The sequence below is a fragment of the Pygoscelis adeliae genome, unplaced genomic scaffold, assembly GCF_000699105.1.
Source record: "Pygoscelis adeliae isolate BGI_AS28 unplaced genomic scaffold, ASM69910v1 Scaffold7, whole genome shotgun sequence".
Classification (NCBI taxonomy): Eukaryota; Metazoa; Chordata; class Aves; order Sphenisciformes; family Spheniscidae; genus Pygoscelis; species Pygoscelis adeliae.
In genome coordinates, this window is record NW_008825268.1 from 2,701,045 (window position 1) to 2,720,061 (window position 19,017).

At 42.4% G+C, this 19,017-nt stretch overlaps 1 protein-coding gene across 1 annotated transcript in view; it reads right to left on the bottom strand.

Moving 5' to 3' along the window:
• Window positions 1–19,017, bottom strand: part of CPS1 (carbamoyl-phosphate synthase 1, mitochondrial) — a 99,202-nt gene that overhangs the window by 27,794 nt on the left and 52,391 nt on the right. Inside the window, exons 22-25 of the mRNA XM_009329645.1 lie at window positions 11,444–11,585; window positions 9,590–9,655; window positions 8,975–9,038; window positions 5,318–5,499 (exon numbers count right to left, since the gene is read on the bottom strand). Of these exons, the coding sequence (XP_009327920.1) occupies window positions 5,318–5,499; window positions 8,975–9,038; window positions 9,590–9,655; window positions 11,444–11,585 (454 nt within the window). The remainder of the gene's footprint in view (window positions 1–5,317; window positions 5,500–8,974; window positions 9,039–9,589; window positions 9,656–11,443; window positions 11,586–19,017) is intronic.

Here is a 19,017-nt window from a genome sequence, read left to right on the forward strand (position 1 = left end):
AGCCTCTCCCACACTCACCGTCAGAGGCTTCCAGAGGAACAGACATTCACGCAAACTCTTTTTTACTACAGATTTGCAAGGCAGTAACGCCCAGCAGAGAGATAATGGGAAACTACTGGAATTTTGTTGTTGTTGTTATTTGCTAAGCAAACATCCTTTCCTAGCCCCAGATGCCAGCCTTTAAGGAGTGCTCACTGCTGACCCCTTGCTGGCATGTACAAAGCAAAGCAGAGTCTAGTTCAACAGAGCCCAATCCATCAGACAGCCTGTGGTGGTGAATTACTCTGGGTACACTTAGCCCTTTATCTTAATTCATCCTCATTGTTCCTGACTAGCTCCTCATTTCTGGTAGCACATTTGATAGTAACAAGTATTTCAGCCAAACTGTCATATATGCTCATTTCTAAGCAGGTTATTTGCAAGTGCTTCAATTCCAGAAGTGGATGAGGCAGGACAGGTGGCACAGCATCCTCCAGCCACAACAGCACATTTCATGTTCATCACTGGGCGACCGCAACATTTTTAGTGAGGAAATAATAAATGGCAAATAACAAGATACAGGTGAGCTCACTTGCAAACACACAACCTTCTCAGGTGCAAATATGGGCATTTTTTTTTACATAGAACCCCTAATGCTTTCAAGTACAATCTAGTCTGCTGTGAAAATTTTCAATAGTAAAAAAAAGGCCTTAGAGTACCTGCAACAATCACAAGGATATGAATTATGTTTAGATTGTGTAATAATTGAGGGTAATTAAATAATGGGCACTTTACTTCCAAATTAAAGCTGGTGAAACTTTGCCCAAAGGAGAATCAGGCCCACAGTACAGCTGTAGTGAAGGGCTCTTTTGAACCAAATGTGTTTTACACATGTTTTACCCACCTCTAACAAACAAGAAACATAAATCAAGCGATCCATGGTTTGACTCTATCTTTTAGATTATCAATGTTCTTTTGATTAACAAGTGTGTTTTTCCTGAAGAAGGTTAGACCCACTGGCCTTCCTGGAAGAGGAACTTCTTAATGAGGGTTTTAAAGGGATTTAGAGTGGCAGATCTGTAAGCTGAGAGCAGGATGGACTAGAAGTGACTAAGAAAAAACAGATGATAAATGTCAGTACAAACCCTGCTCAACTTTAATGTTGTTAATTTCCTACAATAATAAAAAGCGACTAAAAATGTCTGGCATTTAAGCAGCACTTACTATCCCAAGGTCTACAAGATTATTATTTGCTGCTAATATACAGTGCTGGAAATATTTTTTTTTCCTTTTCACCATGCAGTCACTTATGGGATGACATGCTGCTGCTGGCCAACAGCAACTATCAGAAAGAGCTTAGGACAGGGAGTGAAAAATGCCTTGTTAGTAGAGGGTGGAGCAAGGACAGAGACTGTTTTGTGCCCACATGGGGTTGTCTTATGACATCGGAGCTTGCCACCTCCAACTCAGTAGAAAAATCTGTTCCTTAGTGCCTCCAGACCCATCCAAAATACAGTACTTATCTCTAGTCCCCGGACCCCTTATCATCCCACATGGACAAGAACCAGACAGTGAATAAAGCAAGCCCCTTCTTGCGGCTTGGAATGGTTCCTGTTTGATAACAAGTCAACCAAGCTTGGCTGCCAACATCAACCAACATCTTAATCTATCCTCAACATATTTGAAATGTGAATGTCCCGTCTAACAGCTTCTCTTCAGCTGCTGTTTATTTCTTCCTTTAAAACAATTCTAGTCTCTGAGCCTCTAAAATCCAAATACTGCCTACATCAAAGCTGGGATGGCGTTAGGGACTCCAGCCCCAAGGAGACAGAGGAGGTGGCTTATTCAAGCAGATATCAAAGAATCCTATACCCATTTTTACTCAAAAAGAACCATAAATTGAGACCCAGCTGCTTACTTTTTCCTTTAAAATTCTGCTGTTATTTCCCAAATCGTGCTCTTTCCCGAAGAGCAGTCCACCGCCCCACTAGGGAACAGGACTGCTCCACTGAGAAATGTGGGCAGACAGAAGTGGACTCCACTGCATATCCCTTTGTCATCAGCCATATTTTAATTATAAAGAAAATGAATAACATCCTTGCCATTAGATATCTTTAAAATATACGCTATACATAATCTAGTGAAAGAAGCCTAGAGGGAATTATTTTCCCTTTATAACAAAAATCACTCTTTTTATTACTACCTTGCTTTTATGTCATTAGTAATAAAGTTGGGTTTTCTTTTTCCCTGAGTTTGAAAACAAATTAGACCATTAAAATTGTACCTAAGAGCCTCCTTTAGTTTTATGAATTGTTTCAGAATGATCCTAGAAACTGAAAAAGAATCAGAAGAGGCCCTCAAGCAGATAGATATTAAAATAAAAAGGGAACATCTTCTCGGAAACAAAAAGCCAATAAATCTGAGGGAAGGAATTTTTTTTTTTTTTTTAATTATTGTCCTCATAGACTACCACCTAACTTTGCAGATTCACAGTAAATTAAACTTGCCTCCAAAGCACGGCTCTGTTGTGCAGAGCTCAGTGTCTGGTGAGTCAGAGCAGCTGTGAATGTTGACTGGAGAGGGAGAGGTAAAAGGGGACACAACGGCGAGAAAGAGAAGGGACAGCTGAGTATGTCTCTAGGATAGGACCATGTGAAGCTGTGAGCAGCTCTTGGAAGGCAGGTTCCAGCCCCCTCAGTCTTGTTGGTAACCTCGGTCCTCAATGTAGCCTAATTTGCCTAATCAGAAAAACTAGGAAAAGTCAGTGCACCTATTTATTTGACCTTAATAGTTGCCCAAGGTTTGCTGCTAATCCTAACAATGTTTAGGGAGTTGATGTATCATCTCTACTGAGGGCAAAGCGTTGTGTCCATTGTTTGCTGATGGTTTTACCTACAGTTTGCCAATGATCCAGGACTTCTCAGAGTATTTGCCACTGTTCATTGTACACTGGAACACTAGAGGAGGCTAACGAGCCAGAGAGTTTAAAAGATCAGTCTGAAATCACGGCAATATTCATGCTTTGTATATGAAGTTGGGGGAGATGGTTATCTGCAGGATTGGTGAGGGATCTCAGAATCAGATCCTGAACTTTTAACTTGATCATTTCCTTGGGGACTGACTTCCGACTGCATTTGCCTGAGGAAATATTCTGTTAACAGGATACTAGCATTTGGCTCACTCATTTTTAAGAAAATTACATATAGCAAATAACATATTTTAGACTACGCTCTGCTGGAGGTCTGGAGTCTGTCCCCAGGTCTGCCTATGTCCTTTTCCATGACTCTTTGCAGCCTCTCTACTCCTCAGAGACTCAGTTTCCCTACTTGCAAATTAGGCATAATTATACCATTCCCTCTTGTCACTACTTAAGAAAAGTGTTCTAAAACAGCTGAGTATTTATTATACATCTCAGGATTTATTAGACAGCACAACCCTAACTTTTGATGTTTAGGCTCAGACCCTGATGGCTTTAACACCTCCAGAGCAAACACCAAATTGGTTGTTTTCATACCCAAGTCAGACTACCATAACCCTCTGCAGACTCCCAGCATCCCTCTTCTCCCCCTTTTTATTTCCACCACCTCAGCTCCTGCTGCCTCCTCCCTGCCCTCTTTCCTCTCACAATCACTTTTTGGTTTCCTTCACAAGCAGGACAGGCTAAAAACAGGCTCAGAAGCATGAGCACAGTCCAGCTGATGAGCATGGCTGGCTGAGTTGGGGAAATTGCCAACAGTGTCCTTCCCCTTCAGCTGCGGGTACCACAGGATGCTGCTATTAGACCTTGAGATCTGCAATGCCTCCCATCATAAGCAAGATCAGCCTATGGACTGAAAATCATGACTTCAAACTGACCAAGCCCTCCTGTGACAAGCAGGATAATGCAATCTTCAGTATGTATGCATTATTCTTTTCACGTATTTTTCTTACCCAACTTGCTAGTTACTAGCACTATGTGTTTAAATGAGTAGTTGCTCCCTCATCACCTATCTCTACTTTCTCTTTGATGCTGCAGTAATTAGATGCTGTGTTTCATCAGTGTTATTTGTCTGACAAACTGTCACACCAGTTTCCTCCATGCCCGAAGTTCAGAAGTTCAGTTTTGCTTAAGTAAACAAGAGTTCAATGCTTATAAAGCTGAGCCTCATGGATAATCCTAAAGCATTCAAAATCCAGTCTTTAAAGACTCCAGAGAGCCACCAGAGTCTTTTGGCCTGTCCTAAATCTATGCTTTCCAGTAATAGTCACTGTTTTTATGAAAATTTAAAGAACAGGGAAAACAACATGTACAAATAGGAAAATATGAACATGCAGTCTAAAAATGGTCCTAGACAGTATTTTGAAAATGGTTTAAGAACAGAGCCTAGAGACTGGGACTTGAGTTCTGATGTGCTTTTGCTTGGTTCCAAATTTGGGAATGATCAAAATGTAGCCAGGTTATAAAACCATTTTAGAAACTTGCACCCATTCACAAAGGAGATGAGCTCAAATTGTCATATACTGGGAAAAAGAGCCAACAAAAGTTGTAAATTTAACATGACCTGGGTTTTGCAAAGTTGCTTCAGCAAGTTACACAGCCAACTCGCACTGAATTTCAAGGGAGATGAGGTTCCTGTAAGCACCTTTGAAAGCCTCAGCCACAAATCCAAGATGGGTGTGTAACCAGTTAGAAATCAGCATTTCCCATATTGGGATCAACTGTTTACATTATATATCCTCCCATTACTAAATCTGTCTGGGATTCTTCTCCTTCTCTTAGTATCAGCACTTCTGAGCACTTGAAAACTCCAGGCAGACAAGTGCAATGTCAGAATCAGGAGCTGGAACATGTTTTGGTTTGATGGCAATTCCAATGCCCTTTCCTGACCTGCTTGCCTACATGCTGGACCACATCCACCACATTGCCACTGTACTGCAAAGCCAAGACTGCAAGTTCTTGAGCACATGTTAGCGTTATGCACATATTTTGTTCTACTGCTTCAGGGGGAGTACTTGTGCTTAAAGTCAAGGATATGCTTAAGTGCTAAAGCTCAGCGCCGCAAGGGCAGAACAATTTGTGCGATAAATGACTGTGCAGCAAATTAAATCTGCTTGTAAATATTGCACAATATGGCATCTTGCAAAATAATTTAATATTTATTTGGCATTCATTATTGAGCAGTCTGCTAGGAACATCAACGATGTGTAAAATGCAACATCGGGATCCAAACCAAACAGCTTTTGCTAGCAAGATCTCCCCCCTCACCCCCAGCTGCTCTGCCAAAGCAAGCTAGTGACACGAATTTTGAAAAGTTTGGTTTGCTTCACGGCTTTTTATTGTGCTTCTGCTTTTCTTTACCTCATATTGGTAGATGTCCAGGATCCTTTCCAATGACAGCTCCTCAAAGTACAGTCTGTCACACTCATCAAAATCTGTGCTCACCGTCTCCGGGTTGCAATTCACTACGACAGTCTTGTTGCCAACTTGACGCAGTGTGCGGATGCTTGAGACAGCACACCAATCAAACTCCACGCTGCTGCCTGCCAGGAGACAGAAAAGTGGGCAAGGAAAGGAAGGATGCAAAGAAAACATACACAGACGTTCTCAGCACTCAAACTTAAAAAAGAAAAAGAAAAAAGCCCAGCATTGCCTCCTGTCAGCTCAGAGCAAGAAATCTAATTGTCCTCCCATGGAAACTAATCATCCACAAACGTGAGCCTCCAAGCACAACAGGTAAGTTGGCTCAGCTGCCCAGGAGTGACAGGCCTCTATAACACATCTGTCATCCTGCGCTCATAAACACTCATGTCTGCTCTTGCCGCCCATCCAGCTACTACTGCTTCCCAACCAACACACTTTGAGATAAACTTAAGAGGCAGAAGCTTAGAGGTGACCAAATCGAGTGCCCATTATTATAAGACAGCGCTGTTTACTCCAGGAAACAGGAAGCATTTGTACACATGTGGTTTAAAAAACAGAAGACTGAAGTGTTTTTTACCTTCCAGAAGAGCAGAGTATGGCTAACCTAACAACAGAAAAATTGCAACTCAATGGGTTTGACCTTCCTGTGTGCTGACTCTAGATAAGGCAAATAGGTAGAACACCACTTTTAGAGCCACTCTGTGATCCTTTTATCTTGGTTTAAAGGCCACAGTGACTATGGTAACACTGTGGGGCAAGCACGTCCTATTGTCCTGAACCCTGAGTAAGCACTGTGGCCACCTCTAAAGGAAAGAGGCACAGAGGGAGTCACTCGGTGCTTGGGTGAGCACCAGGACTTGGTGCTTGGTCTTGGGCAAGCTGCAGGACTTGGGACTTGGGCAACGCTGCAGGCTTCAGGCAACACTGGCGTCCAGACTTGCGCTAACAGCTACTGTGCCATAAATTTCTATGCTCAAACATCTAAGAGGGGTACCATAAACAGAGAATGATGCAGATTAAAAAACATCATTAAACGGTTATGCTTACAGTCTACAAGAAAACCTTGGCCTCATCATGATGTGTTCACAGTCATTACATGATGGTTAACCACTGATATGATTATTTTTATATGTAATTGTGTGACAAGATAAACTGGAAATTCAGACTGTGCTTAATTGCTGCCTCCACCACCTAGTCACAAACAAATGGCTGTGCCAGGTCACTCACTGACAGGCACACAATTTATTTCCCTACTTCTGTCAAACATGCCTAGGCCAGCTAAAACCCCAGAGACAAGAGAAGGAAATCAAATCTGAAACTGGATGTTTCTCAGAAAGGTCACCAGATGCTCGTTCACTTTTTGTAATTCCACGTCCATTATTCTTATACACATAAACCTCAACTCTGTGACACAATGGTCATCTGGAGTCCTCATCTGACTGCTTTAGATACAACCTGGGAAAACAGCTGAACGCTTGTAAGTATATTCCAGCTACATCCAGTAATGGTCATGTCCAGACAGTGGGAAAAGGGAAGACAGCAAATAATTAGTAATACTAGTAATGACTGTTGTAACATAACCAGACACTGCTCCTCAGAAGATAATTACTACATCAATAGAGGCATGTTTTTGAACTCACTTTCAGGTTTCAATCATGTTAAATCTACATGCACACCTTAAAATTTACAGAGCATTCTGCTGGTCCATGCAGTTGGTGGAATAGCTTATTTATACTGCTTTCAGGGCTGACTTTCACACAAACAAAACGCCCTCTCAAGATAGGAGATACCCTCCTGGCAGCAAGTGAAGTGCAAGCATCGCCTTGAATATCTGAGCAATACCCCCATGGAGCACAGGTCACACACTGCAACTCAGGCTCTCAGTGAGCCAGAGGCATTTACGTGTGCATGAAAGGTGCATCAAAGCAAGCTCTGAAGTTCAAGAGTGTGCAACTGTACCAAGTCACATCATGTTTCTATTTGGCGAATTAGTTAATAAGAACAAGAAAGCTTCAAAAAAAAAAAAGACACTTCAGTTTGGATAATTTTCTTTTTAAATGCAGAATATAGCATGACTTTTGAAATGACCTCACACTTCCCCCAAATAATTTTATTTCTTTGCAAAAATGTCAACATATTCAAGATTTTCCCGTAACATATTTCAACATATTTTCAAATAAAATTCATAAGGTTGTTTTTTTAAATCTAAAACTCAGTTTTCACAAAGGAAATAAGAATCTTGTTTAACAAAAAAAAAGTAACGTCACATGCTTAACTTCCATCCAAATCATTTGGCCCTTTCTGACCTGTTCCTGTTTTGTAAATGTAAATCCACAGGGAGCACTAATTTGATCCCACTGAATTATGTTTACAGTTCTGAAAGCATAGAGGAAAAGCACGCTGCTTACTTGCCTTCAAAGGATAACAAAAGAAAAAAAAAATCAACTTGTCTATTGAACCCAGAAAAAAAAATCCTTTAGAGGTGCAAGTAATGGTTTCCTTTAGCAGCCTTTATTTAGTTGCAACCTCTTCCAAAGATTGTCTTGATTTAATCAGAGCTACAGAACAGGTAAGACCAAGATCAGACCTGTATGGCTAATCTAAGCAATTAGGAGTTTTAGGTGAACAATGCAAAATGTATTCACATACATTCGATCAAATTATTAAACAACACTGCCATCCTTTTTATGTTCATTTTTTGTAACCATGCTACATAGCATGTTGATTGGCAGAAGCATTCACAAAAAATAAGCATAATCATGGAGTGTTCCTCCCGATTTCACTCATCTCAACATTCATACTGGAAACTGAGTTTAAAAAGACACATCCTACAAACAGCAACAGGAGCATAGCACGTGACCTGTCCATCCAAGCAAAACAAATGGATGCAGTTTTAAATTTCAGCTTTCAAAAACCATCACTGCTACTTGTAAGATGCAGAGCAAAAATATTTCTGAATAACAAGCAATTTTTTTCTTGTCAATAATTGCAAGCTATTTGGAAGGATCCATGAAAAGAAAAAGTGAAAGTCATCATGTACAGAATTAAGCAGTCTGACTACCCAATACTCATAGCCACAAGGAAACTCTTATGCTGCATAATCATCGGAGTGGGCTGAAAAAACAGCATACAGAGAACTGCTTATACAAAAGTAGCTGAAGATATAAAAATATTTTCATAGTCACCTATACTTACAGTAGCAAAATGCATAGTATATGACAACATAGTCATGAGCTGGCAGTAAACATATAAGATAGGTGTTGCAGCAACAAACTTCTGTACAAGGTATAAGGTTCTCAAGGCCTTAACATGTGAAAAAGTAAGGTTAAAAAAAACTTTGTGGAAATCACAACTAAGTGACATGCTCTTCAGTTTCAAGTGAAAAGTAATAAAATTCTCCTGTTTTTTCCAGGGCGTGAAATGAAGTCTCCAAGCAAGTGTAAAAGGCAAACCCTGTTTTAGGAATTGATGTCCTGTGCACTGTGCTCTGGAGGGTTTTGTCACCATATGAGAAGAGGAACAAATGAACCACAAGAATATCCAAAGAAGGCTCAAGGGTGCAAGGAGAACAGAGGCATTGTAAGAAAGATTTACCTATGTGATACGGTCCACAGCCCAACACCATCACTCCACAGTCATCAAATTTTACATCGTGTTCCTGAGAAGGCAGGGAGAAAAGTCATTAGGATCTGTACGCCACAGCACCTAACTCCATGCTTTTCAGAATAAACATTTTCTGGTGCTCAGCCCATATCCAACAGTCTGATCCTTCAGGGCTCAAGTCTGATCTCATTTACTGCAGTGTAAATCAAGTGCAACTCTACTGGAATTAGTGGTGCTGCACCCAAACCAAAGGAGATGCAGCACGTCCAATTTGGCTATTCGAGCAGCCTAAGGAGCTGTTAAGTTTCATATAAAAATGAATGCTAGGATGAGATGAGTGAAACATGAGTTCTGTTCACAGAGGATGCAAGTACAGGTGATATAGGACAGGATCATAACAACATAGGGGCATTAACATTAAATGCACTGGATCAGTATTTGAGCAAGAGAAAGTTCCAGACCTGCTGTAAGAGGATTATATGTAACACCATCCAAGATAATTGCTACAGAGACTGAGACATCTGCAAGATCTCCAGAAATAACATCGCATAGGGGAAAGAGATCAAACTAGACAGCAATGAGACTGTTGTTTCTGAACGTGCCTACCTGCCCGTTGTATGTGATGTAGAGGTAATTAGTTACTGCTGGGTATTCTGCTGCCAGTGTGTCGATCTGTACGGGGAAGAAGAGGAGGGATTGTGACTTGGCCAGTGCAAGATCCTTCTTACATGCAGGTGTTTTGGGGTTTTTCTTTTCCCTTTTTCCTTTTCTTATCCTATTTCTGTCCTATTATTTTCCTATGATGTCTTTCCTCAAAAGGAGGTGATCTGAACTGTCATATGCTGGCAGCACAGCATATGCCTGGCCTTCCCCCCAGACCTTACAGTTCAGTCAACAGGAGAGTCTACCATCTCTTTCTAAGCTGCAGTTTTAGCTCTGCATCTCTTTGATAAAACACCTTTACAGCCCAGAAACTTTCCCCATCCATCCATTCTTGCCAAGGCCCACATTCTTTAGTTAGTTTGGCAGCATTAATTACACAGGTCTCCATTCCTCCAGGTCCCCTGTCCTCTTTAGCTGCACTGTCTGGGATCTTCACACTATACTCTTGACACCATGTTACTCCTACACTGAATAAAAACATGCACACATCACTTTGAGATCATCCCGAGTAGCAGCCAGCAGTGCAAGTACTATGTATTTATGTTACAATGTAACTCGTGTTTTGATAATTAAATGGTACACAAAGCAAGAGTGATTTTCAACCACCCCTTATATGTAGTTTTCAACAATTTTTTATGTAATTAGTCACCAGAGAGACCAGAAGAATAATTTGCCTAGTGGGCTGTTCACAAACTATTTGTGTCAACTACTTATTGCATGTTATACATGGTAACTAGTCCATCTAGGTCACCAGCAATGGCTGAAGTTCCCTGAATGAACAGCTGAAACATTTCTATACAGAATACTGAACAGGGAACAATATTAAAGCAGTCCTGACATGAATTTTTACATGCTATACCATTTAAAAATCTGTCCAATCTTCAAGTATTTTGAGGAATCCCCACTGGCTGTCAAAATCCTTATGAATAATGAAGAATGTGACCTTACGTCATTAGCACTATGTAAGTGTCTGCTGCTCATTACTGTTGCTAATACTGCAACTTGTACTTCATGGCTCAAGAAGAAACATATGCTTTGAAGCCACAAATGCAGGCATAAATAGAATGACCTTATTAAGGGTACCTTGGCGCACAAATCAATCCAGCACTGCAGTGCCATATGCAGCTGAAAGAACACAGTGCAAGACCAGGCACGTTTCTGTGGGCCAGGTGAGGACACAGAAGGAAAACAGCAGCTGGGGAACAGAAGGAGATTTGGCACCTGGAATTGGGCCTGAGGATACAGATGGGCTCTTTCAGAAACATTCAGTAGTTTGGGTTGGGGTTCCCTCCCCCCCCCCTTTAAGGACAAAAAAACAGCAGGTGGCAGTTTAATACCAACATACCTTAAATGCAGCAGCAGAACACCTAGCAAAGCACTCGTGACACTGCCATGAATACTAGGACACTTCAAATAAAGTATTACCCTGTAAAAAGTTACTACCAAGAGAAAAGACATATTACATTTTTTATGGTCACATCCATGGTGGGCCAGCATTCTCAGCCTTTTCCTGAAGCCAGATAGCTGCTTTTCCTCCTCAGCCACACAGACTATGAACAAGAATATTCTGAGTCTCTCTTTGGGGATGTTCATGTCATTACATTGATACCTGCAGTGCAGAAGTAACAGCTACGTGGCTGAAATTTGTTCTCTAATGCCACTGTCAAAACTCCCATGGATGTTAACAGAGCCAGGGGTTCCACTTTGTTTACCTCAGCTGTTTCTAAGGACATGGAGGTCTCCTGCTCCTTGCACTCTTGGAAGGCCTTACCACGAACAGCTATGTTTCTCACATACCTGTTTCACCCAGGGCACTATATTCTTCCTCAGTCTCAGCTGACGACACTGGACTTCAGTCAGCCTCAGGCATTTCCCAATCTGTTTGTCTGAGAACCCAATCTGTTTGGCTCTCCTCAGTGTCTCTTCTGGAACTGTTTCACTGGGGTTAAATAAGAAAAACATGAGGTTTTACATGAATACTTAGAAGATATATGAGCCCTTGTGTCTTCCATACTGCATAGGGTTGCTATAGGATCATGCACGTAAAGGCAAGAAAAAGAAGAAGACCCAGCTAAGCTATGCAATCCTCATACATAAATGATCTTTTTTGCCCTCCACAAACACCTATAAGGTAAAGTCTGCAGGGAGACTACTGATGCTAGGAAGTGAAACACTTTCTTTCCTTGCATTTTTGAGACAGGAATGAGTGACTCATGATGACGTCCATCATCTCCCAGGCAGCATTCTCCACCAGGCTAGTACAAGGTCACCATATCCACAACAACTGTACGGTCATTTACCATTACAGCCTCCACGGAGGACCTGCAGTGATTCTTTTCTTGGATTCAGTATCCCCACACCTCCATGCCCACCCTTTAACTCAATCTCTCCTTTACATTCCTCCTCCCAGCCTAATTTTTAAAATATAGGCCTCACCAGACTGGGCCGGATCAATAATTATATATGTACTCACATCTCCTGCCTCTCGTTGCAGTCACCCATTCCACACAAAGGCATGAAATTCTTGAAGCTCTGGGACGAGCCATTCAGAGGCATAACTGTCCCCCGACCCTGCCGAGCTGGGGGACAACTTGCCTCAAAACACTGCAATTTGTCCCAAACAAGCCCTTCTTTCTGCTTCTGAGGATGCTCTGTCTACCTTCAGAAATGGCCAGTCTTTTGAAAAAGCATCTGACTTCAGAGATGCATAGTAGAAATGACCTCCAGAGGCTCACACGTAAGGTAGGTTTTTCCTTCTGACAGTCTCAAGTATACATTTTCCATATAATTTGTGCTGCTTCTTGCATTATGAAAAAGGGGAGAAGGGGATAGACAGGGCAAAGCAGCAGCACCTTTTTTGATTTCATATTTGCAGTCAGGGTCTCTCAATACTTCCATATGTTCTTGTTCTCCTGGTTTTGCTTTTTAGGAGTCCTAGTTTTTGCTGTTTATTTCAAATACGTTGCTTTCCCTGGCCATCTCTGCAGCTCAACAGTTTCTTGCCCATTTTGCTTTTGATTTTTTCATCTTCTCCATTCCCCCGTTATTCCCGTCACTTTTTTCTCTCCCACACTAGCTTTGTTCTACTTTGTTTTGACTCCACCTATAGCCCTGATAGTTTCTGCCTGTGTCTGTTTCTAAGCTACCTTTTCTAAGCTTAGCTTTTGCAAAAGCATAAAAAAGCCTATGTATTTTTATCAGCACTTCTGCTTTTCATCTTTATTGCCAAGAGCATCCTTGCCTGCCCAATAAATCAATATTTTATGAGCAAGCAAGCTCTGAATCAGGAAAAAGGAAATGATTAACAAACAAGCAATTTTCCTAAATCAGAGCTTTTGAATTATGTCCTTTGCTTGATGGTATTTTTAAATAAATAGCATTATGTTATTTGAGTGGGAGGAGAGGGGTAAGGCCGCTTTATTGGAACGTGTCAGGAAGCTGAAGCATGAAAGAGTCATTGGATTGGATTTTCCACTCTGGCTTAGGCACAGAGCAGCTCCGCTGCCCACAGTGAAGTCAGGCTAGTGTAAAACAGGTGAGAGTCACAGAAGTGTCAAACCACCTGTTCTGAGAGAGAACTGGGGACGAGAATCTTATGGGTTCACATCCCTGGGTAGGGGGTTTTCCTCTATGAATGCCACCTTGCCTTCTCCTGCAATGTGAGCACAAAGTGCTCCACCTGCCTACAAGAGCATAACAGACAGCTAGTGAGCATTTGCAGAAAGGAAACACTCACTGTAGATGCTATCTTCTGCCCTGTGTCCCAGCCTGGTGCTAACAACCAGCCTGCTCTGCCATCAGGAGACCCCAGGCAGGAGTACTACCTACACCCTTGATCTTCTCCACAACCCTCCACCACATCACCCTTCTTACTCCAGCAGATCCTGCTCTCTGCTAGTATCAGAAGGAAACAGTCCTGCCTAATCCAGCAGGTTGAGCTTCCTGGGTTTTGGATTCAGTTCTGGGTGCAGAAAGACTTCCCAAAATAAGACCCACTTTGCAGCACCACAGTAGTTAGTTACATTAAAGCCTGCGGTTTCCATGCACTAACTCCTCCACTGCAAAACTCCTCTGCTTCTCCTCAGCCCTTTCTACCTTCTGATCTCAGTTCAGAGGCAGGACTTCTTGCATGAACTGTGAATGCCAGAACTGAAGGCATGGATGGGTGTTTTACAGGAGGAAACACAGCAAGCAAAATCTGCCAATTCTCTGGCAAAACAGATGCTAGCTGTCGCCAGCTGTTAGGAAGAACACAACCACGTTAGATTTCTCTCTTAGATTCAGCATTCCCTAAGTACAAGTGAGCAGACCTGATGACCCCAAGAAAATGAGCCTGTTTCACTGAAGTTTGCTTCCTTGCTCTCCCTCCCTTCTGCCTCAGAAGCACACATAGCTGGCTGTCATTTGATTACTGACAGGGAAAGAAAATTGCCTTCATTTTCAGCTTGTTTTAGTTCAGTTTTTTGTATCTCATTATAACAATATCATTCATCGTCATCCCCCCAGCAGGGTGGGTAGAAGAGAAGCAGTGATTACTTGGCGACATGATTCATTTGCCTTGGGCTAGCAGCTTAAATTAGGTTAGGATACTTATTAATCCATGCAAAAAGGTAACCAGTTTTGTACAGGACAACCAGTGTGCAAGAGAAAAGCTGAGCACCTAAAGGGGAAATGAAACTGTGCATTTTTTTCCTCTGTTACTCCCAATGCATGATAAAGAAAAGATAAGAGATGTAGCTTTCAATGTGGCTAATAAGAAAGATGCGGTGGGAACCTCTATTCAAGCAGCACCTAGACAGGAAGGGTTTTCTCATTTCTCACTGGCATGGAGGCAGCTTAATATGGAGGAAACGCACCCAGCTCACCTCGAGGCAGGAGAGGTTAGAACTGACAACCCAGCCCTGGGGATGTAACAGTTTTGCCATTTAATGTTGTCACAAAAACTTGGCAAGAGTCAAACACCCAGCAGTGCTGCTTTCCAAGCACTTGAAACCAGAATCTGCCAAGAGATGAGAAATTGCCAAAACCCTCTGAGGCAGCTCCCAGGGATTTGGAGGCACAACCAGAAGAAGGGGCAGGCAGAGTAAGCCAGCAGAATTTCTCCACCACGTTTAAAGGGAACTGGATCAGAGAGCTGCAAACCCTCAGCACGGGTACGGAAATCAGGCTGCCTCTGTGCACATACTGGACACACATCTTTGTACCTGGATAATTTCCATTTACTAATAAGGGTAATTTTTAGTATTTCTATCTCAAGATTCATGAAAAGAATATAAAGAAACATGCAAACAGTAGGTAGGGTGATGCTTATCTTACAGATAGCAAAACTGAGATGTGCAGAGGTTAAGGGGTGATGATTTTTAAGATCCAACATTGACCTAATTCTGTTCCCACCGCCTTTGCTCAAAGACAGCCCTTTAGCCTTGCTGGAGACACTAAAGCCAGCAAGAGCAAAATCAGGCTGAGCTCTTTGAACGCTTGAGTGCAAATAACCCTTCCAAGAGCTCACCAGAAATCCAGCACTAAAAAGAGAAGAAAAAAAATCTCAGTTCTGGCTATTCCCAAACACATGACCCAGTCCTACATCACTGCCTCCCACTTTCCCCTAGAGCATCACTTACTTTTCAAACACAGAGCAAAAAGTCTTCCAAAGATTAAACTCACTGGTTTATAATCAAGTCTGAAACAAGGGAAGATTAAGTGGCCATGATTCCAGACTCCTATAATGCTCCTTCTTCCTAACATTCGCCTTTGTAAAATGACAGTCAGAAGTTTTAGAGCTTCAAAACCAGACGATTAGACTTTTGCACACTGCCATAATCATTTAGTGGCTGTTCACCTCCTCGGAAAGCTAGTCCCCTGCACATTTTGCAGTTTATAAACCATACAAGCCTTTCCCAAACCTTGCTTGTTGCCTCCATTTCAGTGTCCAGTGTTGATTTGTTATTGCTTTTTGTTTAAAATTCCACCCTGGCATCTTTGGAACTCCATCCACTCACTTCTTCAATAATAAACGATAAAAGGAAATGGAATAAATTCCCCTTAATGAGGAAACTTTCACCTGGCACAGAGGACCTGGGAAAATCTATTAACTGACTGGAGGAATGCTGGCAGCATTGCAATTATCAGGAGAGCCTGCTTGCTTTAGCATGGCCCTCTCTTCCACTTGATTGATTGGCTTTCATCTGATCCACCAGTTTAGGAGTTATGCTAAACAAATGTGCCAGCAGAAAGCCCCAGCTCGATACGGGAAGAAGCACTCTTTTTCTTGTCTCCCAAATCAGGCTCTGCTTCATTTTAGGTATGTTGTCAAGTTTATGCCCATCCGCATATTACTTAGGCACATGTTGATGGGTCTTGATCAAAAGGATCAGGAATATTTTGTGAACTGAGGGCCAAAGCCTGAGCTGGGAGCATTTGGGACACACCTACTGCATCAGTTAACATCTGCCCTGTAAGGCCACAGGCTTACCCCTGCAGGTCACCTCTAGTTTTTCTCAGCAGCTAGTCATGTGGCTTGGACACGCACATAGGAGCTGAAAAGATAAGCACACTCTGGCTCAGCCCACCAGTCTTGAACTCAGCTCCTCCTAAATCTGGAGGGGGGGGATTTAAGCCCAGGCTACAGTTGCGCTATGGCAAGCAAAGTGGACCAAAAGCAAGAAGTGCTGGAACTAAAATGCCTAATGCCCAGTCCTGAGAGAGATCTTCCTTTCTCAGTAGTCATAGACCTGGAGGGTTTCAAAAGCCTACTTGATTTCAGGCTGGATTATGTACAAAGACATATTCTTCCTCTTTTCCTCAATGTCCTGCTCTGCTTCAAGGCTCCTCGCGGCTTCCTTGATTGCTCCTGATGTTTTACAAGATTTTGAAAATGCTACAATTAAAATAATGAGATCGGTGTATAAATTCTCTCCCTGCTTCTCTTCTCAAGGAGACAGATTGCTACTGTTTTTCCCCTCCTGAGAAACTCATAAGATGACTGACAAAAAGCTGTCAAAGGAGCGTTTAAGGAAGCAGGAGCTGTAAACCAACAAATCTCGCTTACTGAACTCCAGTTCAGTATCACTCCAGCAACACTCCAGCACTCCGCATCTTTAACATTCAGGTCCCTGGGCTAATAAATCTCATTGTGGACATCTTGATTTAAGTAACATGAACCTCACACTGTGCCTAAGACCTAAATGACTCACACGTAGGATTAAGTGATGTACTGAAGCAGCAGCTCACACCAAAACACAGCCGAGAAATGGGTCATAGATGCTTCCTCAAAGCCTATTTTCTACCCCTGGTAAAAGAGAGCTGTGAGGTCTTTGCTGGGATGCCATGGTACGGACTCCCCTGCTTCTGGTATTGTACATATCAGTTACGGAGATTCCCCAGTGGCTTTTAAAGGGCAATGTCTGTATATCCTCTGTATCAAGGAAAAAATGCATATTGCGTTTTTACAAATGTACAGATGCTTTGAAAGAAAATACAGCTGTGAAATTATTACCAATGGCTCTATAAGACAAACAGAAAGTATCTTATGTCAGATCCACACAAAGCACAAACAACAGTGCTGAATAGCTGCTTATATTATATTCTCCTCATGTACTGAATTCCTAATTTGTTCCCGAGTCTTCCCTGCCCCACAGTTCACAAAGAAGACAAAAGTAATCTTCCCAGTTAGTTAAAAGCAAGTATTACAAATATGTCAGTGACAGCTCCTCAAACAGTATAAATCAGTGCAGCCTCATTTAGCATCACTGGACCTGCTCTGCTTTATACCCACACAAGATCTGACTTATGCTCTCTGACCTGTCCCAAAAGCAGGCAAGTCAGCAGAAACACTGCTTTTGAGAAGAGCGGGTGTGCAACAACCATTGTGGAAGAGCACAGGTTATCGATGGCCTGTCTGATCTTTCCTCCCTGCATTGTTTCCTAGGTCACCTGCTGGCGCCAGGTTTTAATTCCAGCACCTGTATTTCTGTGGCTACTCCACCACAGTCATGTTTTGAAATCAAGTCATGCTTCCAGCAAGCAGCTTTCAAAGCACACCTTTCACAGACCCAAGGACATGAGCTTCGAAAAATAATTCGCAATAAACAACTTCCTCCATGGGCCACTGAGCAGAGCCCCTGGCTACAAATGCTGGGCTGAAGTGGGTCTGCAGCCTCCCACTTTTTTCTGCTTTCCCCTCTATTAACCTGTGGCTCTTTAGGAAGGACAAGAGCAATACTCAGGACTGTACTTCCCCCTTTCAAGCAAACCACAGGCCAGGAGGTGTTTTCACTCAATGCCCACAGAGCAAGGACACGTTCTCCCTCAAAACAAAGCTCCAAAGTATAAAGTTATCAAAACATGATTGATGCCATCGTTCCCACTGCTAGTAGGCTGACTAGTTTGGTATCCACCAAAAAGAAGATCTGCTGTTTTCATTAAGGTTAATTTGAAGAGCTGAGATTTAAGAAGGCAGAGTTCAGTTCACTGCTCTGCCAGTCTGTCTTTGAGACTTTGGGCAAGCTTACCATCTCTATGCTTTGCTCCTCAACTGCAAAATGGGGGTTTATCATGCTCCTCTTTTCTCACTTGAATTCTACTTTACAGCCTTTTATGAATATTGAAATGTTCCTCTTTGGGCAATATACTCACACTTCTGCCTGTTGCAAGATGGCCCAATCTTCCCTGAATCTTACTCAGATTTTCCCCAGCAGTGAACTTGATCCCATTACCTCTCCTTTTCCCCCATCCCTATGAGCTCCCAAGTAATGGCAAATACAATCAATCGCAGGTTCAATTGCTACAGAGATGCCTATGTGACTTAGGAGCACAAGTCCTACTGATTTTCAATGAGGCTTTTGTCCCCATGTCACTTGTGCGTAAGTGATGATTTCGCCATAGCTGTCTACCTCTTTACCTATATTTAATGGTACTTGTCATATATTCTCCTTGCATACAGCCACAGTTCTCAGGGATCACAAAATCAGGAACAGATAAAAATAACCATGGCCACATGCAAACAAATCCTCACTGCAGGTGGTAAAAGAACAGACGCAAATTCCAAAGGAGGCTTTCCCTTGCACCCAGGCCACCAGTGTCTTGAGTCAAACACGCCCCAGATGTTACTTCCAAGTCTGGTCTTCAGCTGTGCTCTTGGGGATGATGGTGTTACTGGACCCTACTGCAAATCTGACTCGCTCTGGACTGGGTCCATAACCCTGGCCTTAAGGTCACATCTCACTCCTCACTACCTCAGACAGCTAGACATGGTCTGTTCAAATGCCCATCTCCTTCATGAGCTGTCAGTGTGATGAACAGCCAGTGGGGTCACTCCAGGGCCCTTGCCCTCCATTTTCTCTCACAGAACAGGTGAGTCCAAATCTAGGGAA